This window comes from Manacus candei, unplaced genomic scaffold (assembly GCF_025592945.1).
Source record: "Manacus candei isolate 608988 ecotype Guabito, Panama unplaced genomic scaffold, ASM2559294v1 h1tg000053l, whole genome shotgun sequence".
Taxonomy (NCBI): domain Eukaryota; kingdom Metazoa; phylum Chordata; class Aves; order Passeriformes; family Pipridae; genus Manacus; species Manacus candei.
The window spans coordinates 4013148-4037445 of record NW_026138101.1 but is presented as its reverse complement, the minus strand read 5'-3'; the positions used below and the strand labels follow the sequence as shown (position 1 = coordinate 4037445).

General features: G+C 50.0%; 2 protein-coding genes across 17 annotated transcripts; both read right to left on the bottom strand.

Annotated features, from left to right (window-relative positions):
- Positions 1 to 264: 264 nt before the first annotated feature.
- On the bottom strand, positions 265 to 12835 carry ENKD1 (enkurin domain containing 1). Of its 12 annotated transcripts, none has more exons than XM_051801921.1 (10): positions 11576 to 11688; positions 8879 to 8990; positions 7395 to 7431; positions 7041 to 7169; positions 6530 to 6754; positions 5259 to 5431; positions 2793 to 2951; positions 2503 to 2672; positions 1531 to 1667; positions 265 to 1022 (listed from the first exon to the last, which is right to left on the bottom strand). In XM_051801921.1, exons 2-10 carry the CDS (start codon positions 8879 to 8881, stop codon positions 862 to 864), a joined length of 1194 nt encoding a protein of 397 aa, XP_051657881.1. In that variant the 5' UTR covers positions 8882 to 8990; positions 11576 to 11688; the 3' UTR covers positions 265 to 861. The 12 variants fall into 12 exon arrangements, with proteins under 12 accessions (XP_051657881.1, XP_051657882.1, XP_051657885.1 ...); XM_051801922.1 differs by lacking the exon at positions 11576 to 11688 and adding an exon at positions 10858 to 11099; XM_051801925.1 differs by lacking the exon at positions 7395 to 7431.
- GFOD2 (glucose-fructose oxidoreductase domain containing 2) lies at positions 12403 to 24238 on the bottom strand. Of its 5 annotated transcripts, XM_051801913.1 has the most exons (6): positions 24135 to 24238; positions 22961 to 23088; positions 19975 to 20317; positions 17202 to 17368; positions 15766 to 16003; positions 12403 to 14668 (listed from the first exon to the last, which is right to left on the bottom strand). In XM_051801913.1, exons 3-6 carry the CDS (start codon positions 20231 to 20233, stop codon positions 13770 to 13772), a joined length of 1563 nt encoding a protein of 520 aa, XP_051657873.1. In that variant the 5' UTR covers positions 20234 to 20317; positions 22961 to 23088; positions 24135 to 24238; the 3' UTR covers positions 12403 to 13769. The 5 variants fall into 5 exon arrangements, with proteins under 5 accessions (XP_051657873.1, XP_051657874.1, XP_051657875.1 ...); XM_051801914.1 differs by lacking the exon at positions 22961 to 23088 and having other exon boundaries at positions 24135 to 24237; XM_051801915.1 differs by lacking the exons at positions 22961 to 23088; positions 24135 to 24238 and adding an exon at positions 20595 to 21734.
- Between the last annotated feature and the right edge of the window lie 60 nt (positions 24239 to 24298).

The window sequence follows — 24298 nt, the reverse complement described above, 5'->3', positions numbered from 1 at the left end:
GCAGGATGCCTGCAAAGGTCTGCACAGGTCCCTGTGTGGCACCTGAAGGTAAGGAGGCAGCGAGCTCTCCTCTGTGATGGCATCTGCCCAGCCCTGTCCTGCACATGCTCCACTCCATGTCCACCACTGTGTCCCAGCGCCCAGCCTTGTGAAACCCACGGCTCATCCCCTGCCTGCACTGTGCCAGTGCTGTAGGTCTTTGCTGCCCACCACCCCTCCTCAGGCCCTGCTGGGCCTACTGGGAGCTGCACAAACACTGAGAGATTGGAAATGCTGATTTATTAGAGTATCTCCTGCCCCAAGACAACAAAAGCTTCTCCAGACATCCCACCAGATTGCCTTGCCAGCTCAGCCCTTCCCCAGGCAGAAAGCACTGAAGCTCTGTGCCTTTTCCTTGTCCCAAGCTGTCCCCAACCTGCTGAGCCTGCAGGTGCTCAGGATGAGCCATGACCACGGTCCAGGCTCAGGAGAAAAACCGTGGCAAGGAACACCACAGGCAGCAGCATGGAAGAGCTCCTACAAGTATCTAAAAGTGGGAAAAAATGGGAAAATACAAGGTGATGGCATGGATCCAGAGAAGAGAGCTGATCTGTGAGAAGTCAAGCAGCACAGAGACAACTGTTCTCCAGACCACTGAGCAAGGAGTATATTAGGTCATCTCCCTCCCTTTTCTGTGGACAAGACACAGCACTGGAGGGTGAGCAAAGCATGCCAGTTGAACATTGGACACTGTACCAGCACCTGCATGGGCCCAGGGTCTGGAACATGCCTTCCTCTCCTTCCCTCCTAAAGTGATGTCCATTCCTGCACAGCAAGGAAGGATATTCATGCAGAGCAGCACAGTACAGTGGACCCACTGGCTCAGGAGTCCAGCTTGATGAAGACCTTGGGCCTCGAGAAAATTTTGATTGCCTCTTCTATCTGGGAGAGCTTCCTCTCCAGCTCTACCCGCCTGTTCTGCATCTTGAGGGAGTCTCCACGCATTGGCAGCAGAACCAAGTCCTTTATCAGCTGCTCCTGGCCTGTAAAAAGAGAAATAAGACAAGTAGTGTAAGTTGAAGAACAAATAAATCCATCCTTTTCCTGACACTATGACCCCATCCCCAGCCATGAGAATGATGGCAGCACTGGAACATTGACCTAGAATCCTTCTATTCAAAGCTCAGCTGGATGAGGACCTGAAGGACCTGCTCCAGCTTTTAAGAACCAAGGATTGTACTAGAGACCTCTGAGGGTCCATTCCAACTAAAATCTTTCCAACATTTTAGGAGTAATAGTAACCCTAACATTGGGTCCACTGGACAAGCCTGCTCCAGAGAGCCACTCCTGTAACCTGCAGGTTCCACCAAGCTGCAGGAGACTGACTGCTCTTTCCACACACACAGCTCACATCCTGCCTACACACGCCTTATTCCAGGCAACCCTTCAAGTGGCAGGAATCTGTGGCCCACAACTCTCTTCCCCCCAAGCAATCCTGGCTAGGATTGCTTGTTTTTCTCAGCTGGAATCCCCATTTTTTTTCCCTCTTACTCTGCTTCAGGTTGCCGAGGGTCTCCAGCCGCTGGTCCTCCGGCATCATGGTGTGGCCAGGCGGCGTGTCGGGATCTGGCAGGTTCCGCAGCCGCTCCTCCATCTGTTTGCGCCACAGCTCCTTCCTCTCCAGCAGGCTGCAAGGCAAAGGAGAACAGGTGTTGGCACATCTGGCAGGAGGGGCAGCCCAGGGACACCGGCAGAGAGCAGGAATCATGACCTTCAAACCCCGCTACGCTCCACGTCACTGCCTGAGGACCAAAGGGATCCACGTGCTGGCACACGCCCTCGCTGTGGAGGATACAGGCGGGTTTAGCCCACACATGAGCAAACACACTCCACGTGCACCAAAGGGCTGCTGGAAGAGACACACTCAGGCCAACACATGCTCCTTGGAGACAAGGGATGCTGCTGCTCGTTTCTGGCTCACCGAGTCCTCGCAAAACTGTCTGTGGGCCAGTGGCAGAATGAAGTCGGACAGAGCAGCTCATGGCCGAGGATGCACAGCCAAAGGACTGACACCGTGGTCAGTCCCAGGACAGGGGCACCCAGGCACAGCCTTCCACATAGAACCCTCAAATGCACAGCACTAGTTGGATGTTCTTCAGGTCCAAGGCAGAGTGAACACTTGTGAGGCAGAGCGGGCTCTCTGCCCCTCCAAAACTAGACCTTTTAATGCCGAAGTTGCATCATGTGGAGCAAAGCTCATGAAGGGGCAGGAGCACACAGAGCACCCCCACATCAGCATCACTGTACAGTGGCAAGCAAGGGAGGAGGAGACAAAACTCCTGAGCCCAGTTGCACTGGCCATGTGATGTTTGTTAAGTCAGGAAGGCAGGAGGGACAGTGTTTATTCCCCAGGCCACAGTAAATGGCGCTGCTGTGCACGGTGAGTGTGCCTCTGTCCCCAGCCCCTCTCTATGCAGAGGCTGGGGGATGCAGTGAAGGCTGTTACAGGGGGGTCATACATACTACTGGGGGACATGGCCCTTCTGCTTGCTGTTGTATTCCTCCTGCTCCCGGTGCTTCTGTTCCAGCAGCTCGGCCAGTGCCTGCAGGGACTGGGAGCGGCGCAGCGGGGCCCGCTTGGCATTGCAGGCATTGTGCTTGATGAAGTCGATGCCCCTGCCCTCCACCTGGATCTGGAAGAAGAGAGAGCGAGGGGTCAAGGGCCCTCTGGGCACACACACACAACCAGGAAACCACTGGGATGCATGGGTGCCAGAAGTCCCTGGTATGGATGCACTTAGTGTGCCACTCACCTTGGTTTCAGCATCCTGTGCTTCTGGAGTCTCTGTGTCTGCTCTTTTGGCTCTGACAGGCCTTGGGGAGAGCAGTCTGCAGGGCTTGATCCCAGAGCCACAGCGAGAATATGCTCTCAGGAATTTCACAGCCTCAGGATTTGGAGGTGGGGAGGTCTCCTGGGGAAGGCAAGGAAAGATCCACTATTGGAGGGAGACTGGAGCAAAGAGAAACCCATCCAACCAACTTTGGGTCGTCAACCATGAGCTCAGCCACAGGTTTCCAGCAGGCACACGGCAGCACACGCTTCCTGCCATGACTTGGCAGAAGTTCTTGGGGGAAGGCAATCAGTAGTCAGCCAGCAAAGGCCAAAAAGCAACAAATCCAGCCCTGGAAACAGAACTTTGTAAAGAATTGCTAAGAGAGGAAAATCTGCAGAAACGTGCATTTGGATCAAATGCATGTGCAGCACTGAGTGGAGAATCCCTCTTTACTGACTAACCTGGTAGGCACAAAAGGAGAGTAACACCAGATAACCCAAAGGATACCTACTGGAGTGAGGGACAAGCTAAATCCATGGACATTCCACACTGACAGTGATAATGGTTCCTCAAAACCCAGCAATCTTGCTGTGAAGGACAAATGGCAGCGTGGGGTAAATGTGCTGAAAGGCAGGAGACACAAGGGAGAGACACATCTCCCCTGTTGGCAACACCAGACACCTTGAACTCCCAGAAGTCATCCCACTTCCACGGATCCAGAGGAGGGCTGACCTGCCACAGGAAGCTTTAATGAAGTGGCACAGGTAGGCATGAAGCTGACTGCTGAGGTGCTGTTCTCAAGTGCTGCTCTGCTCAGCATCTCAAATCTGTGGTTATATCACTCTAGACAGAAAAAAGAGTGGAGAGTGAAGGAGTCTGGTGGAATTGCATCTTCAAAGGCTGTGGTTAACACTGGCACAAGGTGACACTACTTGATGTCTAGCAGGTGGTCTGGGACTATCTCAGAGACAACTTTTTTGCAAACAAACCCTGAAAATCGAAAGTTGACACTGTTGCGAGGGGGTGACCTTGTGATAAATGCAACCAGGGCACTGCTCTGCTCTTGGAAGAGACAGGAACTACACAGGGCAGCCCCCAGATCTTTACAGGTACCCGAAGTCTCAGCAGCAATCTCAGCTGAACTGCAGCCCCTCAGGGCAGATTCCTTCTTGCCTGGCCCATTTAGCTGGGCAGAGCTGCAGACTGATGGTGGGATCAGTCAGTCACATCAGTGGTTTTGGTGTAAGGAGCAGGGTATGTGATGTTCCTCAGCACTGCTCCAAATATGATCAGTCTTGTTTCAACAGGAGCCAGAAGACCTGGATCTCTCCAGTAAGTTAATGAGAAGTGCCTTTCCTTAGCAGGGCTGGCTCAAAGTCGAGTAAGGCTGTGGTTTTATGAGCACGCTAGCAGAGCACAGCACGTTCCCTGGGAGCACTGGGACTGCCAGAGCCCTTTCCAAGGCAGCTGCTACAGTCAACAGCCTCAGGGACAGATGAGAGAAAAGAAACTCTGCATTAGTCCTCAAGATCTAACAGAATCAACTTAAACTCTGAGCAGCAGCAGCTTCACAGAGGACGGAGATCCTTCAAAGGGAACACCTCAGCTCCAGGAGAGCCACAGCAACAGTTAAAGCTAAGTGAGTCAGTGCCAGGGCCGCCTGTCACCCCTCTGGAGGAATCCACAGAGCACAAGTAACGCACCACGCACAAACTGCCTGCGCAGAGACCACCCCCTCCCCCCAGAACAAAGGAAGGAATGATCTCAATCTTCCTCAGATTCATCAAAAGAGCGTAGGCTCTCGTTCCTGAAGCACACGTGGGTTTGCTCCTGTGTGTGGAGGGGTCACTGACATCAGAGAGGTTGGTGGCACCCCAGGAAGAAGGGACAGAGCATTTGGGACCACTGGTTTGAGAATGATCTTGCCAATTTTTGCAGTTGCTGTCGATACACATCCTTTTAGCGTCAAAAGTTGGCCACAGATGAAAGGAAAGCAATGCAGAGATAAGGAGGAACTTGAAGACTCCAACTCAGCAAGGGAGTACTGGGGGAAAGCTTGTGCAGGAGCTCAGGCTCAGCTTGTACCCACTGTCTGCACAAGTTCCCTGTATCACTGGGAGCATCCCAGGCAGGGAATACGGCTGGGAGAGGGAACCACCTGGAACCCACCACACTGGTGTGATGAGATTTCCCTCTTCTCTGCCTCCCCTGCCTGGGGGGCTGCTTGGCCAGACAGGACAGGGATTATTATTATTGCAGCACTCACTCTCTGGACCCAGACCACACGCTCTCACTCTGCTGCCATGTCTGCCCCTTGTGCTTCAGCACCGAGGTGCCCCCACACCCTGTCGGTTCTGTGACTCCCCAGTCTCCATCATCCCACTGTCCCTCGTGGCTGAACCACATCCCAAGCCAGGAGAGTTCAAGAGCTCTGTAGGTACCAACCTGCAGTTTGGCCTTCACCTTTGACTCCACGTTTTCATATTTCTGGGATTTCCACAGAGCTTTCACAGGCTTGGGCTGGCTGTGCTCTTGGGCTCGCTCCTTCTCTTTGCACCTCTTCTGAATCTCCTTTATCCGCCTCACATTTTCCTTCTCATAGTCCTTGGGCTCTTTCCCTGCACAGCAAGGGAAGACACACCTTCACCTCCCAGACACTGCCAAGGGATGCAGGCTCTTGGAGCACTGGCACCAGAGCCCACAGCTCTGTCTCCAGAGGTGGTCCAACAGCCCACAGAACCTGCAAGTTCTGCCCTCTCCTGCAGACTGGGCCATCTCTGCATCCCTCCCACGCTAGGTGCACACTCCTGGACTGATTCTTCTGCCAGAGGATCCCACAGTGCTCAGATGAGCATCAGCACAGGTCTGTGCACACTGCTGGTGTTCACAGCCTCCCTTGTTCTCAGTGGCCCACTTCTCCCAGTATGGACTGTGCCAGCTATGCCAGGATCCTCCCAAGAGCAAGGCCAACTCCCATCCCATGGAATCAGCATCCCATGGTGATGAAGTAGGGAGGGCTGGCTAATGGTAGCTGGAGAGCTGTAAACTTGCACTGTTCCTGGTTTCAGGGTCAGCCATTGTCCCACGTTCAAGTGGACATCACCGAGGTTATGGATTGTGGAGGGTTTTTTTGTTTTGAATAAAAAATGATCCTTCCTTGGGCTTCCCAGGACAGGGAAGATCTCAGCTGACACAACCAGACCCTCGTCCACTTCCCTCCTGCATGGGCACAGCAGTTGTGGCAGTCACCAGCTGGCATCTGCCACGCTGGCCCTAGGCTGGGGGCAACGCCAGCACATGAAACAAACCAAATGACACCCAGGGCTCAGCCTTATCTCCTTCCTGGACCTCTGAATGTACTCTGGGTGACACCCCTGGAGAGGGAAACATCTTCTGCAAAGATGTTCTCAGTTTCTACCTACAGACACTCTTCCCAAATCCTGCCTGGCTTCACCAGCAAGGAATTTGCCATGTTAAACATCCTCTATACACGAAGGTTTCATTTGATTCATATATATTAGTTTGACTGAAGTCCCTCTTCCAGTTCTAGACCTGGTCCAGGCTGGAGCCATGGAGACCATAACAGCACCTATCCAGCACAGGTGACACCACTGCCAGGCCAAACGCAGCAGATCCAAGGAATCCACCCAACTCCCTGATGCTCCATCCCTGGCCCAAAAGGCAACTCAGGCCAGCAGTGACTCGGCTGTACTCACTCTTGACCGGCAATCCCCCGCCAAGAGAGATCCCCTCGAGCTGCAGCAAGAGGCCGAGTGTCCCCTTCCGCCCCTTCTCCAGGAAGTCCTTTCCACTGGGGCGAATGCGAGGGCTTGGCTGGGCCTGGCGGGCACTGCCCAAAGCAGAGTATGAGTTGGGAACTGGGTCCAGGGGGCCAGAGCTCAAATGCAGCTTCTGAGCATTTCCTTCCAGCCTCCCTTGAGCTACAGAGAAAGAAAAAGGAGACCCTTCTCAGGAAATTATCATCTCATAGTTTTCTTCACTCACAGTCCACAAACAATGCTGAAGACCCCCTCTCCACCTCTGCTTTCCCATTTTTCAACCAGCTGTACAGATCCCCTTTAGGATCACCATCCATGAGGCAGCAGAAGCACCTGCACTGGTGTGAATGGAGACTGTCGAGGACACCAAAGGATAAGGACATCAAACATGCAAGCTGTTGTGCCAAAGCACAAACCCACACATCTGTAGCAAGCACCAAGGACTCACCTGAGAAGGGGCGTTTGTAATACTCTGGAAAAAGCGTAGGGTCTGGAGGAATGGGGCCAGAAATCCTGGATGGCCCCTCACACATCCTGCCACACGTTGCCCTGCCTCTGCCACAGAAACCAACCAGCACTGAGAACAGAAATGAACAGGGCTCACTGAGCCACTGAAAAGCTACATTAAATATAAATATAAATATAAATATAAATATAAATATAAATATAAATAGAAATATAAATAGAAATAGAAATAGAAATAGAAATAGAAATAGAAATAGAAATAGAAATAGAAATAGAAATAGAAATAGAAATAGAAATAGAAATAGAAATAGAAATAGAAATGAGGGGAACTTCTGACCTTTGTTAGAGAGCTCACCCCCAGCTACAGAGATGACCTGCAAGTAGGAAACCACCCTGAAGTGGACCTCATGCAGGTGAAATGAAGGGTCCAGCAGCACCATCCCTACTGTGGGTCTAATCAGCATTTTTACCAGCACTGAACCTGAAATGTCCGTGGTTGCTGCAATATCAGTACCTTCAAAACAGAAAATCCTTCCTGGCTCTGTTCTCCCATACAGAAACATTTAATGCAAACACACAAAGAGCTGAGCTGCTCTCAGATCAGCTCCCTGTGTGTCTTCAGTAAACAGGAAACACAAGGTAGCTGGCCATGATCTGACAGGTTTTGGCCTGAGATTTGAATTATCTTGCACCTTGGGCTCCCTCTAAACGGCTCCTGTGGTTCAAACACAGCCTGCCCAGAGGAAGCTGAAGCCCCTGCTCCACCAGGCTGCATCCTCCCTGAGAACACACCTGTGTTGTCACCACCCCTGAGCAGGCTGGGAATGAACCTTAAAAGGAACCAAGATAAAACACTTCACTGCAGGATCATGCAGGGGCAGACACACTGGGTTTATCGGGAAGAACCCAGCTGGTTTCTCAGGTCTTGGGGAGAACAGTCACCTGCTTAGAAAAAAATATCTCTAATTTCCAAAGTACTTTTCAGTGCAGCACAGATCTGCTAGTCCCTGCTCTGGCCCACACTGATCCCTGTTCTATTTCCCCTTCCCATGATAGCAGGAGAAAAGACCCTTCCAGCAGAAAGGGGCAGGAGCTGTGCTGCTCACCAAGACCCCCTGGACAGCATTTTTGTGCCTACAAGAAACCCGAGGGACTTGCTCCCTGCTCAGAACACGAGGATGCAGGATGCCACCCCAGCAGGCACAGGCTGCTGGTGAGCTCTCAGCAGGTGCCACAAGAGCCTCACTGCCTAAACAGAGTCACACCGTGATTTTGACAGGCGCCAGGGCAGCGTGGCTGGAGTCACTGCTGTGAGAGCTGGGGCTACAACCTGCATGCCCTGACTCCTGAGGCATCATTCGAAGGTTTCTGAGACAACCCTCCGGGAAGAACCCCTTTCAGGATCCTTGGCATGCCGGCACTGACGGGACGCAGCATCTGCAGTTTAATTTATAAACCAATAAACGATCAGTACAAGGCTGAGTGAGTCTGAGTCATAGCAACTAATGCACTGCAGTCTTCCTTGGTAAATCACCCCTGTTGACATGAGACCCATTAGCAAAACGCTGTTATTCATCTCCTGGACACAGCAGCAGAGGCAATGTAAGCAGTGCTGACTACTGCACACCAGCATTGCATGTGCAGCCTGTACCCAGCTGCTCTGGGAAAGCTATTTCTGAAAAGCAGGCACAGACTCTCAGCCAGAGATAAAAGGACGCTGGCTTGGTATTATTTAATCTCCTTGATAATGGATCCAACTAAGCCAGAACAGGCTCTCTCATTCTAGAAAAAAAAAACAAACGGGAAAAAAAAAGCATTCACCATGAGATCACTCCAGAACAGCTACTGGCCTTGAAATGCACATCTGATCTTGATCTGAACTCGTGTTCCAACCCAGTAATTTACACGCAAAATGACAGGCTGAAATCAAGACCTGTAACAGAGCAGACAATTATTGCTGGGGGTTGAAGGAGGAAAGGCAAGTTGATGGGAGGCGGGGGATGGAAGGCTCGTTTTATACCTTCACATCCCAACTGCACCCTGCCCTGCTGCAGGGAATTTGCAAATGACACCTACTCCCTGATTTGCAAGTCACATCACCCCTGGATTGGGATCTTGCAAGATCAGACAACCTCATTACAACAGTAAGCATCTTGCCCATCTAGGTACCTATAGCGAATGCCCCTATGTGGGACACTGGCCCCCAGTACCAGTCTCCCAGCCCTGGGAAGCAGCTGCCAAACCTCAGTTACCAACCACATGTACAGAATTCCCAAGCTGCTGCTCTGCTCCTGCTGACCATGGGCCTGCTTGGGGGACACGAGTGAGAGAACCTCGTGGCTCACTTTTGCCAAGTGGGGATGTGTGGAGTTCCTCTGCTGCCATTCCTGCCTGCTTGGTCTGCAGCACCAACAGTCCTGTACTGAGCCAATTCCACCCACTACTCCTCTATCAAACAAGTCATTTCTTTTGCTGGGTTCGTTCTCTACCTGTGTAACCTCCCATCCAAAAGCAGTCTGGCTTTTCCCTGCACATGGGGATCAGAGAAGCACTGGATCGAGCACCAGGGAAACACAGCAGGAGCAGGTGCTTGTGAGCACAGAGGAGAGGTAAGAGGGAACAGGGTCAGCCCTGGGCTGACCTGATCACTGTCTGCACCCAGGACAGCATCTTCTCTTATCACCATGTTAGAAACCTAAACATCAACAACACAGTACCTGACCTGCTCCCACCAGAAAAACACCATTTAGTGCACTCACAGGCTGTGAGATGCAGGCAGACTCTGCAAAACAGGCTGGTTAAGTCCAGGTACACAGATACATGTGTGCAGCTCCTCTCTGTTCTTACCCCCTGCCAGCCTGTACACTCACAGGGAAGCAGCCACAGGGCTGCCTCAGCCCTGTTCCCTGCCCTGTACAGGAGGCACAGGGTAACCCAACAACTTTAGCATTGCTCACTCACCCTGGCTGAGCCTGGAGGGCTGCTCACTTCTCCCCCAGGACCACAGTTTAATGCTGGCCTAGGAGTCAAGCAGTGCAGGCTCCAGCTCTCTCTCTCCCAGAGCGTCCCTCTAAGTTTAGTAACCATTAACTCGACTCTTTGTGCCCTTTGCTGCAGCTGACCAAGCAGTAAAAATGCTACTTATCCCTTTGGCAAACTGAGACCTTTCAGAGCCTGTAAGAACCACAGCTTCCTTTTGTTGCTTGTTTTTGGCATCAAAGTAAACTACAAAACATGGGAACAGACAAGGCTTGGGCAGATGTATTTCACACCCTTGGACCCACTGCATCTGACTTGGAAGCATTCCCTCTTCTTCACAGACGACATTTCTGCTGTTCCTGTGTCCCTGGCCAGGAAGCTGCTACCACACACAGAGCTGACACCAGCCCAGCTTCTTGCCTTCATGAGCCAATCTCTGCAAAAAGCATGGGAAAAATCATCCCACGGCTGAGATAAGCTGTGATAAGCAGAACAAGTCATCTGCAGCAAATCAAAGGGCTAATATCCGTGCAGCTGGTCTTGCATGCTTGATTCCTTCCTCAACAGTTTTAGCTGAAATGGAAAGTCACATCAGGATAACTTCCACGCCTGAGGGCTGCACCAAAACAGGGCAGAACCTGGATCTGCAACCATTCCTCCTGCAGAATCAGAGCTCAGGCAATGAGGTCCATGTGCTGTAGACCTACCCAAGTGGTGTCAGTCCCTGCCTAAGCTTGCTGACTGCAATGAGAGAGGTTAATATTCTCCTTTTAATACTACTCCCATGCTGTTTCCCCCAGGTCTCACCAGCTCTTCCCCACCTGCCAGTCTCAAAGACCCATATTCTCTTTGTCTCTCTGAAAACAGAGGGGCAGGTACAGCCGAGTGCGACACCGGCGTTTGCATTCTGAACATATTTCCTGGGAGCTGGCGAGGTATCCATCGACAGCACTTTAGGAACAAAGCCAGCCTGGACAGTCTGCCCAGGGAGTCAGACGTGTGAACTGCAGCATCTGGAGCAAGAGGTGAACGAGGGACGTGCTCGGCGGTGGAAGGCGGGCAGAGACTGATGTGGGTATCGCAGGGCTGCAGCCCAGTCCTCTCCCTGAGGAGCAAGGGCAGATGACGACACCGCGGCCCCACCTCGACACGTGGGATTCCTCCCCGACGCGGGGACGAGCCCCGGGCTGCGATTACGGGACCCGACGTGCAGCAGCGGGTCGGGCGATGGAGCCTGGAGCTGGTGCCGCAGCCCAGACCCCTCCGGCCGGGCCGGCTCGGGACCAGCACCAACCGTGCCGAGAGCCGGGACCCGCTGGGCAACACGGGACAGCCCTGGGGACCCTTCCTGGCCCCCGGGGAGCGGGGCCGGGGGCGCTGCCAGCAGCGCGGCCCCGGGGTGCCGAGAGCGGCCGGGGCTTCCCCGCCTCTCCCCGCGGGCGCTGCCCCTGCCCGGCTCCAGCTCCAGCTCCAGCCCTCCCCGGCCTCCGCCGCTCCCGAGCCCCGGCGGGCGGCCCCCCAACCTCCGAGAGGACTCACCGAGGGAGGCCGCGGAGAAGCGCTCCCGGCCGGGCCGGGCAGGGCTGGGCCCGCCCGCCGGCACCGAGGGCCCGGCCCGGCCCCGCCGCTCCCCGGCAACGGCCGCTTCCGCCGGGAGGGGCGGGCCCGGCCCCGCCGCTGCGCCCGGGCAGGGCACTGACCCCCAGAGCCGGCCCCGGGCTCTAGTGCACAACAGCCGCGTTGGACAAACAGGGATGGCACGGGGAAATCCGGGATTCGCGGCCGGGATTCGCCTCATCCAAAGGAGCGCTCCCGTGGCCACCATGCCGCTCCGCCCGTGCTGGGCAGCTGGAGGATGGAGCCAGCCCAGGAGAAGCCCCTTTCAGCCCTCCGCACAATTCTGCGGTCATGTCTCTGGCTCACCCAGGAGTCTTGGCACCGTGTTTCCTTCACTGGGATCATCCGGAGATGTTTTGCGCTTCCTTCTTCTCCTATAGGAACCGTAATTAAGATTTTTTTGCCCAATGCAAACATACTGACAAAGGCACAGAGGAAGGTTCTCAGTTCAAGGAAGACAACTTCATAACAGACCCAAAACTGGCATGAAATCAGCCAGAGCTGTGCTATCTGAATGAAGGTGGTGACTTTCAGGTGAGCTCGGGAGACATTATCTCACCCATTTTACATAGCACACAGACACCACAGACATTAGATGCTCAGAGCTATGGCAGGAACACCAGACCTCTACCCCTTAAAGGAAGGACTCACCAGGTACTGGGTCCCAGCTGTAAGTCTCCTGTTCACTTTTATTAGGATGGCTATAGCTTGACCAAATCAAACACAAGCACACAGCTGCATAAAGAATGTCCTCGACAAACACAACTTTTTATTTCTGTAGAAAACATGATACTTTTCAGGAAGGTCCAGCTTATCAAACAGCAGCGTGCATGTTAATATCCATAAATACACAGGGTTACAATTTAGTGGGAAAACATTTTTTTAAAAAAGCTTTCAAGTACACAAAATAAACATAGTTAAAATTGGACTATTCTTTCCACATACCTGCCTCAGAGAGAAACATTTCACAAAAGGAATGAACTTCCAGCCATCATCTGCCAACAAATCTCTCCACTGGACACAAGCTGCAGGAGGACATGAAGATGGGCAGGACCAGAGGGTTAATAGCCAGTGTTTGAGATCAGGAGCAGATTTACCCATGGCAGTTCAGTCCCTGTTCTCTCAACTATCAGGATGGGTGTAGTGTGACAGTTATCCAGACAGCACGTTAAGAGAGCTGCAAGAGGTAGGAAACACCTCCTTCCTTCCACCTTCAGGTCCCAGGAAGGTTAATGCTGTACAACTTCATTACCCACGACACCGTGGCAATCCCGTGACCCTGGGAGGCATTTATTAATAGTCACAGAAATGAGAACGTGGCCCCACAGGCATGGCACCAGTGCTGCCAGGCAGTAAACACAACTGACAGACACACAGCTTATGGAAAAAAAGCTGCTGGATGCAGGCAGCCTCTTGAGTAGAAGGAATAACGTCTACAAATATGGAAGAATAGCACAATGTATCACAGACTTCCTGAAGATTTTCCTGCCAAGACAGCAACAACAGAGAGTTATAGTATCATTTAAATAAAACACCAGTTTAAATGAATTTGAAAGACATTTGCCACGTGCAGGAAGCCAAAAGGCCGATCCTTATGTTACCAATTCTAATCCATTCCTTCTACTTTTTGTCCTACAGGAGTTTAGAGACCTCTTACATCACTAAACTCTTTTATAAAATTTTACAAACTGAGGATTAAAATGTAAATCAGTCTCAGAGAGAAGAAAAAGGCATCTGAACAACAGATACTCCCTGATCTTGCTCTACATGCTCTCGTGGTTAAATCAGACCTGTGCAACAGGGGTTGTGTCCCATTTCCAAGCCGTGCAATGGCAGGGATCCCATGATTCACTTCAGCTACTGCAAGTGCAAAGGGCAATTCAAGTTTTCCTACCAGTCTCCAAGACAAAAATTAAATGTTTGCTAAAACAGAAACATTTAAAACTCTTTAAACAATTTAAACCAGAACAGTTCCTATCAGAACATTATTTTACACGTTTAAAAAAAAACCAAGAAACTCAGGCTATTAAATAAGAATATACATATCTTAAAAACAGAGGTTTCTTTACATTACAGCCAGAAGTGTTAACTGTCCTATTTTCCAAGGCAGGAATATTCATAAGTTATTTCTTTGAAGTGCCTCACAGAGGTTTTGGTTGGCATCTGGTTCCTCGGTCATCACCTCCACAGCCTCCCACTCGCCCGACCTACTCGATTTCTTGATGGCCTCCACCACACTTTGCATGTACAGACCATCCTCAAAAGAGGCTGCCATAGACACAGGCTTATGGTCCCAAGTCCGACGGTCTTCCTGGTCTTGGAAAGACTGCCGCAGGGCTTGCACCATGTACACCATTCCCTTTAGGTAAAGCAGCGGGATGTCTTTAAAGCCCTTGTCCAAAAGGCCCTTGTTGACACTCAGCGAGTCTGTAAACAGCAGTTCTTCTTGGAGCGCGGTGTTTTTTTGCCCGTACAAGTCCGTCCCACGAGCTATGAGGCGCCCGGCGGACCCAACAATCATGACCTCGTGGATGAACGATCCGGGCATGTTGAAGTTGAGGGTCACAGTGCAGCAGACCCCCTCGCTCATCAGCATCTGGAACACGCAGAAGTCGTCGCTGGTGACGTGGCGGATCCCGCTGATGGCCGTGTTCTGCTTCACGAAAGTCTTGAGCAAACCGTGCACCTTCTCGGCTCTCCTGCTGATGAGGTGGGTCAGGAGGTCGATAATGTAGGTGCCCATGGTATGCAGCCCCCCCCCTCCCATCAGCTCATCACAGATCCAGTTGTACTTGTGGCTGAGCAGGCTGCCCCCGTACACCCGCACGTCGCAGATGATCACGTTGCCCACGTAGTGCTCCTCTATCAGCTGCTTCATCTTCACGAAGGCGGGCAAGAAACGCAGGACGTTGCCAACGATGCTCATCAGCTTGGGGTAATACCTGGCAGCCGTGACCATCCTGAAGGCATCCACGGAGGTAGCAGCTTTCTCACAGAGCACGTTCTTCCCTATTCCTGCAGCACGAATGGAAAAAAAAAAAAGCACGTATTTAGCATGTGAGCGAAACACGCTCTGATGCCCAAAGGTTGTCAAGAAGTTTTTAAGAGTCAGGCTTTCCTGCTGCAATTTCAAAGGCAGGGATCTGGGAACTAAAATGGGAATGCCAAGTGCAGCAAGACTCAGTGATGCCTCCCAGATGCTCCAGTTGCAGAGCCTACGAACTCCCACACAGGGAGGCTCCAAATAAACAGAGGATTTTTACATCATGAAAGGTAAATGTCCAAATGGCACCACATGGCATCAGAACAAAACACAGTTTGTGTGCTGTGGTTATAAAACTACTTGAATACCTGTACAGCCAGAGGGGAAAAAAAAAATCATGTACCCTGCAGGGAAGGGGTGAGGGAAGGGGAGATTTGATTTTCATTTTGTATTTCACCATCGCTATGAATATATTATTTTAAATAGATTTATATATATATATACTTTGTATTAAAGTATATATATAGATATTGCATATATCAAAGACATTCTTATATAAATATTCTGTGTACAGAACACAAGAATTAGAAATAATGTTTAGGTAAGTGGACTGTTTTAAAAGCATTTCCAATTAGAAAGCAAAACATTTTGGTCTGTGTGTGCAGCCTACTCATACAATCAGGCAAAAAGTAACTGAGTTACATAGACAAGAGCTGCCCTCCCAGGCTGACCCACTGTGGCTTTATTGCTAGTGATGCACTTTGCATTGTGCTCAGCCTGAATCGATGAGGGCAGTCGATAATTCAATTTTTTTAACTTTAAAGCAGAAATAAAGTAATACAAAAGAGCATCACAGTACAAGCTTTAACCAATTCCTACATCTGGAGCACTGCTGGTATTCCCTTTCTCATGGCAGGGCTTTACTTTTCCTGTTTTTTTTCCTGTCCTATATCTGTTCTGATAAAATACTTATCTAGACTTTTTTCAATGTAACAACCAAGGTTATACCTAGAAGTCTGCAGACATTTCCTGGTGATGTCAGACCTGAAGGTCAATCACATCACACCACAGTTTGTGCCCAGGAATTGCAGGAATCACCACACGCAGTGGTGTGAAAGCTCCTCCTTACCCAGGGGCAGACTGTGCTCCCTGCTCAGAACAGCTTTTAATAGACTCCCAATGAGAAGATGCCGGCACAGGCGCTTAAATCGGTCTCTCACACGCGAGGGGAAGGCAGATCCCACAGCGCTCTCGGTGCTCCACCTCCCGGCTGTGCCCAGCCAGCCTTTCAGGAACCCTCCGAGCCGGCCAGGGGCCAGCACGCTCCAGGGGTCAGCTACAGCTACTGGAGACTCAGAACTCCATTTCTAATAGACACAAGCAAAATCCAGTCAGGAAATAAAAAGTCTACAAGTCAGAAAACCCCTAAATCAACTTGAGTCAACAGCAGCTTTAATGAACAAAGGCTAAGGTCAAACTCCCAGCGGACACTCTGACTCCCCCACTGGTAACCCCCCATTTCAGGGACCATTTCTGACTCCCCTGTCCCCAGTCCTGCCGCTGAGGTGAGGCACAACACTCTGTTCAGTATTTTGCAGGGACAGCTGAAGCACTTGGAGAAGCATCTGGAGCTGCTTCAGTCCCTGGCTTATCTGCCTTCTTGTTTACATGGCACTTGTCTCTAGCCAGGTTACAGTAAGTACAAGCAAACAGAGAAAGCAACAGGATGTTCAGAGCACCCTGAGCAGATCCACAGTCCTCAAAGCTTGCAGAAATAACACATGGGGTACAGCTCTGCAGCCAGTGCTCTGCCAGTGCCACTCTGCCCCTTGCACAGCCCTGGGTCCCTGCAGTGGGGGATGGAGAGCAGGAGTGGTTCATCACCCCGGGCTGCCCTTGCTCTGCTGCCCGGCCTCACCCTCGCTCAGTGCTGTGCTCGTTGTGCCAGCGCAGACTGAGCCACTTGAGGAGCTAAAACTGGCTGATGCCCTTTTTTGGGAGGGCAGTCAGCACACCCACAGCTCAGCACTGCCCACTGCATTGCCAGAGTGCCAGGACAGAGACCTGGGTACACCACAACAGCTCTGGGATAATCCTGCAGCTGCCATCAGTGGGACATCCCTCCCGCTGTCCCCAGGCTCACAGAGATGGCTATGCAGCAAGGACAAGGGCCCAGCTGAAGGTGGCTACAAGTTTCCTTACCAACATAATGGCCATGCCTTTTGTTTTCCAAGGCAGAGCAACTTACATCCCTCAGCCTGTTACTATTGTTTTGGTAATGAATAATCTGAACTTTGTACCATATTGTCTTCTTAAACCACAGCTGCAAAATTTTCTGTTGAGGCCCTCACCAGCCAGGAGACCTGAGAGCCACCACACGGTTCTGGTGCTCCTCAGAGCCCTCTGTGAGCCAGGTAAGGTCACCAACTAGGCCCAGTTTGGTAAAGGAAGCTTCCTCTTTCCAAGCAGGAAGGTTAAATCAGCTCACAGGTGGGTCTAAGCCCACAGAAAGGGCTGCAAGTCCTGGAAGGAAGGAGGTGGAGCTGTGGAATTGTGTTTCCTCACCTCACAGGCAGCAAGCAAGGAGAGAAGCTCATCACAGGCTGCCCTGATGAAATGCCTCAGAGTCTGCTCTGTGCACCCCTTGGAGCAAACCCCATCTGCAGGGAGCACATCAGCTTCTGCAGACCAGCACTCCACTGAAGTTCTCCTGTTTATGGCTACGCAACTGGCTGTTACAGTAAGAGGCAGGGAAAAAAAAAAAGAGAATAAAAGGTCACCATTGCCAGGATTCCTCAAACAAACCATCTACTCCCATGTGTTGGCTGGGCTCTGTACATGCAGCAGCATTAGCTTTAGCATCCTGAAGAAATTGTACTCTGAGGATTTGTCATGTTCTGCCTGAACTTCGTTTCACAGGACAAATACCCCATATTTTACACTTCACTCCAGCCAGTAATTCCACTCTGTTCTCACCTCATGCAATGGTAGGTACATTTAACTGAGGGACCTGAACCACAACACAGACATTTTGTGAAATTAATTTAGTTCCTCTGAGATCAAAAGGAGCACAAATTTTAGGAGAGCTTCTTGCTTTGCCTGTTGTGGAGATAAACCATAAGATTACATTGATTTCAATGTAAATTACTGTCCTCTGGGCTTTGATCTGTTCTGTCTGGTTCATGAACTCAAACCAGTGTCACTGCTTTGTCCCCATCATGCCAAAGTTGTACCTAGGCTTGCTCATGGATATCTGACAGTAAGAAACTTATGCAAGCCAACTGCACAGCCTAGAAAAACTGGGTCTCTTTCTCCTGCCAGGAATAAAAATGGAAGCACATTCTAAATTTAAAAAAAAAAAGGTATAAAATTGTACACAAATAAGTAATAAAAATGTCAGCACTTTAAAACAAACCTCAACAAAACAAATCACAACACACAAGACCATTATCACTCTACCACATCTAGTCTTTCCTAAAGCTCAGTCTCTTGGCTAGTAAACACTGATCCGTAATACACAATTCCCAGCCAATAATTCTCTAATTATAACCATCACTGTATCAATCTCGGCTTCCAGAGAAAATGTACTTGCCATCTTTGGCCCTACCCTAGTTCTGTGTTCCTTCAGAACACACAGTGACATCAAACCACCCAACACTGGCTTGAAATAAGTCACGACATACTTGGCAGCAGATCTACAAATACCACCACGAGGAACCTGGAAAGCTGAAAGGCAAGGTCAGCATCACACTGGGTCTGAGCTGCCTGCATCAGTTTGCAGATCAGAACAACTCAGGACAGATGAAGTGAGGAGTAAGTTACCCTTTACTTCTACATCCATCCACTTCCCCAGCTTTTTCAGCTTTCCACTTCCTAAAATTGCAGTCAAGCACACATTCCACCTCTGCACTTCTGCACCAGCTCTACCTCCCTTTCCTCTTCTGGATGATGCCATCTTACAGGCTGCCAGCCTTCAAAGAAGGAATCTCAATCCCTTTTAGTCAATAATTCACCAGAGAAGATTCAATCCTCTCCTTTTAGCCCACTTGATCATCAAGAGCCAAAAGACCTAGTGAAATGCTATTACCTAACAAATGCTTAAAAGAAATTCTAGCATATCTAAAGAGATAAATTCTAACTTACAGTTCAAATATTAAAAAATCAGAGTACCTTAAATTCAAAGGTCAGTACTTTAACGAGGTAAACAAACAAATCTAACAATATAAAAAAGAAAAGAAGGGGGGAAAAAAAGCTTGAAATCTCTCTCTGCATATCTAAGTGGCATTGCAAATGTTTGTGCAGGGAGTTGTTTACTTCCAAAAGAAATTACTGTAGAGCAAAGAGGCTAAGAACAACAAACCAGCCTGCCTCACATGGTCTGAGAGATTACCTACCCTAAAATTAACCCATGTGGATCTCTTGTAAACACAGTAAAAATATCACCCTTGTTATTTTCAGAATTACATGCAAACTGACACCCACGCTGTGCTACAGGAGAGGACATTAACACTACAAAGTCACACTGGAGAATTAAGAAATGTCAGGATGCCTGGGCAGTTGGCTCCCCCCTCCCTGCCCAACCAGTCTGGGATGTTATCTTTTCTCTCCCAAATGCTTTCACCCAGCCCATCTTCCTGCATTCCTCCTGCTGTCCCCAACATCTGCCCTCCTGTGTCAGGTGGAAGGATTCCTCCACCCGGGACCACACCAGTCTGCCATGGACATGGATGTCCCAGCTGAGCTCCAGGTGGTGGCCAGGGTCACAGCTGGAAACAGCAAGTCTCTCAGATCCTAACTCACAAGATTCTATGCATGCAAACATATTTTTCAAAGTCTTTCAGGTTCCAAGTTTGGTTTTATTTGTGGGGAAAACAGAAAGGAGAACTAAACAACCCTCCCATCCCAGGCAATTCTTGGTTTTCTAGTGCAGAACATGGGAAAATTAGAAATTAATTAAACAACTTAAGTTGTTTTGTTTTGGGGTTTTTTTTTTGATTGCTTTGTTGTTTCTTTTTATGAGCATGAAAACATTTTACCTTCTCATTATTATCTCTGATACAGCTGATTTTTATTAAAAACTCCCTACCATAAGTTCAGCCTGAAGAAGACATATTTCAGCCCAATTGGTTCAAGCAGAGCTATAAGCAATTATAAACAGGATTTTTACAAAAAAACCTAGGTAACCTTTCTCACAGACAGCACTACCAATTCCACACAAAACCTCTAGCACTGCATTTGCCCGTTGGAGCAACCAGAATTGTGCTGGGGTAACAGCTTCAAATTTCAATCTGCCAACGAGCTGCGGATTTTTGGTCCAACTCCAAAGATAAAAAGGTACCTAGAGCCTTCACAGCAATCTGCCGGGTCAGTGGTGGGGGGATATTGATGCAAACCAAATCTACGTCCTGGTGCAGCAACACATCGTCGGTCCGGCTCGTGTAGAAGGAGATGTTCATCTCCTCTGCCAGCTGCTTGGCCTCCTCTTCGGTCTTCCCCCACAGCGCCTCAATGGAGAAGCCTTCTGCCCTCAGCAAGGGTACCAGGACCCGGGCGGCGCTGCCAGTTCCAAACACACCCACTCCAGGGAGCATTTTCATCCTTCATTCATTCAACCATCAGGGTCTACACGCAGGCCTTCGGTGGAACGTTCGGCTCCTCAGCTTGCTGCCCATTCACAGCTCCTAAAATGTGAAAAGTTTTTAAGTCACTCAGCAAAAGGCACATATTGGTACCAAGCACATCTAGCCCGAATGCCACCCCCTGTCCTTTGTACAGCATTCTGACATCCTGAGAAAAACCCAAACCCCCAAAACCTGCAATCCGTAGAGACAACAGCATTAAGGGACAAGTCTAAAATGCTGCTGTAGAAAAAACATAAGAAAGCAGCTCGACAGAGTCTGAGCATCTCCTCAGCTTCAAAACTCAGCACACAGACAGACAGTAGCACACAGGACAAACCAGAGACAGCGAGGCACAAACTGGGAGCAACAGGAAGCACTGGGGGAACAGGACACAGAGTCTATCGCACCGGCAGTAAAAGCAGAGCTGTTTTAGTTGTGATGATGTAAGTCCCTAAATGAGAAAAAGGTTTGTGAGATGAGGTAATATCTTTTATTAGACCAATTGAGATAGCTGGAAATAATAGGCTTACTTTGGGGCACATAAATCTTTCTTCTAAATTAAATACACAAGCTGAAAACAACTACTTGGACCTTAACAATTTTATGGCAAATTGTTAAGTCGCTCCAGAAAACATCTAGGAAATATGTCCTGTGGGGAAAGCCTGGATTCACTGTGCTTGTTTTGCCTGGGGAGGAGAATGCTATAAGGAGAGACACTGTCAGTGTTTAAATACACAGCAAACTGCTTTCCAGAAAGGAAAAGGGCGCTCCTCTGTGTCCACTGTGGGTAGTTAAAAGCTTTACTTAACTTGGGACCATTAAAAATATCTCCTTCTGCCCATGCTATTTAATCTCCAGGAATGCAGAGTTTGAACAGAATTATGATATTCCTTATACATTTGGTTAAGTCACACTCCTTTTGTTCTTTTAAGTATTTCCTGGTAAATTAATTCCTTTGATCCCTACTTGCTGGTCTGTCTTAGCACAGCTTCTGGCCACAACTGCCCAAACTGCCTTTATAGCACCAACTTCAAGGGCAGATGTCAGAAGTCTCCTCAATCTGTGACGCCAAAGAAACCTACAATCCAGCTTTTGTTCTGTGCCTTTCTGAATTCTCATCTGCTACACCCACTCTTGACCTTTTCTGAATTTTTTTTTTTCAGAAAGAAAAACATGACTTATTCAGTTTTCGTTAGAAGCTCACAATGAAAAAGCAAAGACCACGTTTAAAAAGAGAACTGGTACCAGCACCAGATCAACACCTTTGGAAAAGATCCCCACAAGCAGCAAGAATCACGAGCTGTTTCAGAAAGAGAGAGTTACTCACCTCCCCATTCTAAGATACTCTCATTAAGTCACAGCACGTGAAAGCAAATCCTGACACAGCCCTGGGCAGAACCAGCACACAAATCAAACTGCTCACAGGGCAAGTGCTTTGTTTGCAATCAGCATCTTGTTAGTCTGGGGGTGCCCACACTGCCCAGCATCTGTTATATAAATGCAATTGCAACCCCGAGTTAATTTCTAGGTATTGTTGTAGTATAGACATGAAACTAGGAAACAGAAACAGCAGCACTTGAGAGTATTTATTCTGAAAAACCCACAAATGTTTACAGATGCCATAAAATGGCTTATAAAATATTTACTTAATTAATTCAGTAGGTTTTTCCTTATTCTGTGTGATGCAGTGTTTGCAGTGATCCTGTCTTTGTCAGTCTTTATAAAGATGAACGGAGTTCATTGGAATAAACTCCTTTTTATACAACATTTAGCAGAACACTCAAATATGCTACCAACCAAGATCAAAAGGATCTTGAAAATATTTACTATTCTACATAAAAGGGTGAGATCCTGGGATACTGGCAAGGAGGATGGCTTGTACCCAGGCTTGTTTTATACAAATGACACAAATAAAAATAAAATCTTGCAACTGGATGGACAGCAAGTGTAACTTTTGAAGTCCCCACACATCTATATTTGGCAGTTTATGGGCTGGAAGAACTAAAAATGCTTACAGTAGAAAGAGCATCCTCTCCTTTTTGAAGAGACACAAAGCAAGGTGGAAGAGAGACCAGGAGTGTGTGCCTGCTTGCACCACATTGCACAGATGTGCTCAGCAATGTCACACACAACATGACAACACTTTAGAAAAGGTTGATTTCTTTGGAAATGCTCTAAGAGCACAGCACAGCATGTGCAGCAGGAGACTCCTGCTACTCAGATAAGCTGATTTCAGTAACAGTCACTCATTTTAAGTGTTATTTTTTCCTGTGTTCTATCCAACTGCCCCTTTAAAAAAATCTCAGGTGGAATTCATTTTAAACTCACTTATTACCCAAATGTGATGTGCTTCTGCACTGGTACCACTAAGAGCTATTGGCACAAACACACAAAAACTGCTGATTTACTGCCATGGACCAACTCCTGATGCTCCAAGAACAGCACTGTGCCACCACAGAAGTTCCCAGAGCACCATCCTCTGGAGCTCAACATGCACGTCTGGTACTTCCCCCTCTGAGTGAGGGGAAGCAGAACTGGGAGTAATTCAGAGGAGATCAAAAGCATCAAGATCTTCTCATAAGGAAGACCTAAGAAAGAAAAGATTCCTCAGTTTGGAAGAGATGCCACAGGTAACAAAGTCACCAGTGGCTTTGGATGGAGAAAACCTGAATTTTCACTGTCTGTCACCACACAAGAGCATACCAAATAGAGCTCAGAGAAGGCAGGAACAAAACAATCTGAAGGAGGTAGTTTCTTGCAGCAGACTCTGGTAAGCTGTGAAGAGCCCTGGCCATGCAACAGGGGCACTGTTTCCATCCAGCTGGTCATTGCTATTGAGTTTGCAAAGAAAACAAAGATTGTAATAGCAGCTGTACAACTAATAAAGTTGCTACTGGTTGTGACATCCTCACAGGTCTTGAGGAGGCAGGAGAATCTCTGACAGGTTTTCACTCTGAAGCAGGGCTCTCACACCTGTGATGTTACTGCACTGCAGAGACCTCCTGTGAACAGAGGTGCTGCCTCAGAGCTGTCAGTTCTGCACAGAGAACAGCAGAGGTGACAGAAATGCTGGTAGAAACTGAGGACATCACTCTGTAAGCCAGTGAGGTTTCTGCAAGAACAGAGCTGGGAGAACTTCCCTGGACCACTCTGAGAAGCTGGAGGTCACCTCCATGGCATGGAGTCATTTTTTCCTGTCAGACTGTTCCTCCAACCTTCTGGCACAAACATACCTGAGGCTCTCCATGAAAGGGTTCATGTGTTGATGTCAGAGACCGATGTGCTTTCGATACTAAACGTGCTTCTACTGCAGTGCCAGCGGGTTGTGTGATGCCCCACGAGCCCACAGCCCCACGCAGCTCCGGCCACACCTCGAGACAAGCCCGGCAGAGCGCCCCGTCCTTCCTAGCCTGGATGTGCAGCAGGAAAGGCCCCGTTCCTGGCACACCACTTCCCCCAGGGACCGCCTCAGCCCAAAGGTGGCAGTGGGGACCATGCCGGAGACAGCAGCAGCCGGAAAATCCTGGACACCAAACCAGCCCTCACACGAGGCTCCCGGCAGGGCCGTGGCAGCCCCGGGGATGCCCCTGGCACTGCCCCCGGGGCTCTGCGGGGCTGGACCGGGCAGGGCTCACCTGACCTCGCCTCACCTATGGGACAGGGCAGGGCTCACCTCGCCTCACCTCACCTCACTTCACCTCCGCCCTCACGGGGCTGGACGGTCAGGCCCCACCTCACCCCCCCGGCCCACCCGCAGTTTGTCCCACCGAGACTCCGGGCCCCTCCCAGCTCCGCGCCCTCGGGCAGGCCAGTGCCCCCCTCAGGGCCCGGCGGCCCCGGGGAAGCGGAGGAGCTCAGGGGTCCCCCCCGCCCTTACCTGTGCCCGGCCGGGGCCGCCCGGGTTGTCCCTCCTGGCGCATCCTCGGGCCGGGCGCGCTCCCGAGGCGGCCGCGCGCTCCCGGGGCAGCGCCCCTGCCCCGGCCCGCGCACGCGCGACAGCCCAGCACCGCCCCACCCCTCCGCCGGGCAACGGCTTGAAAC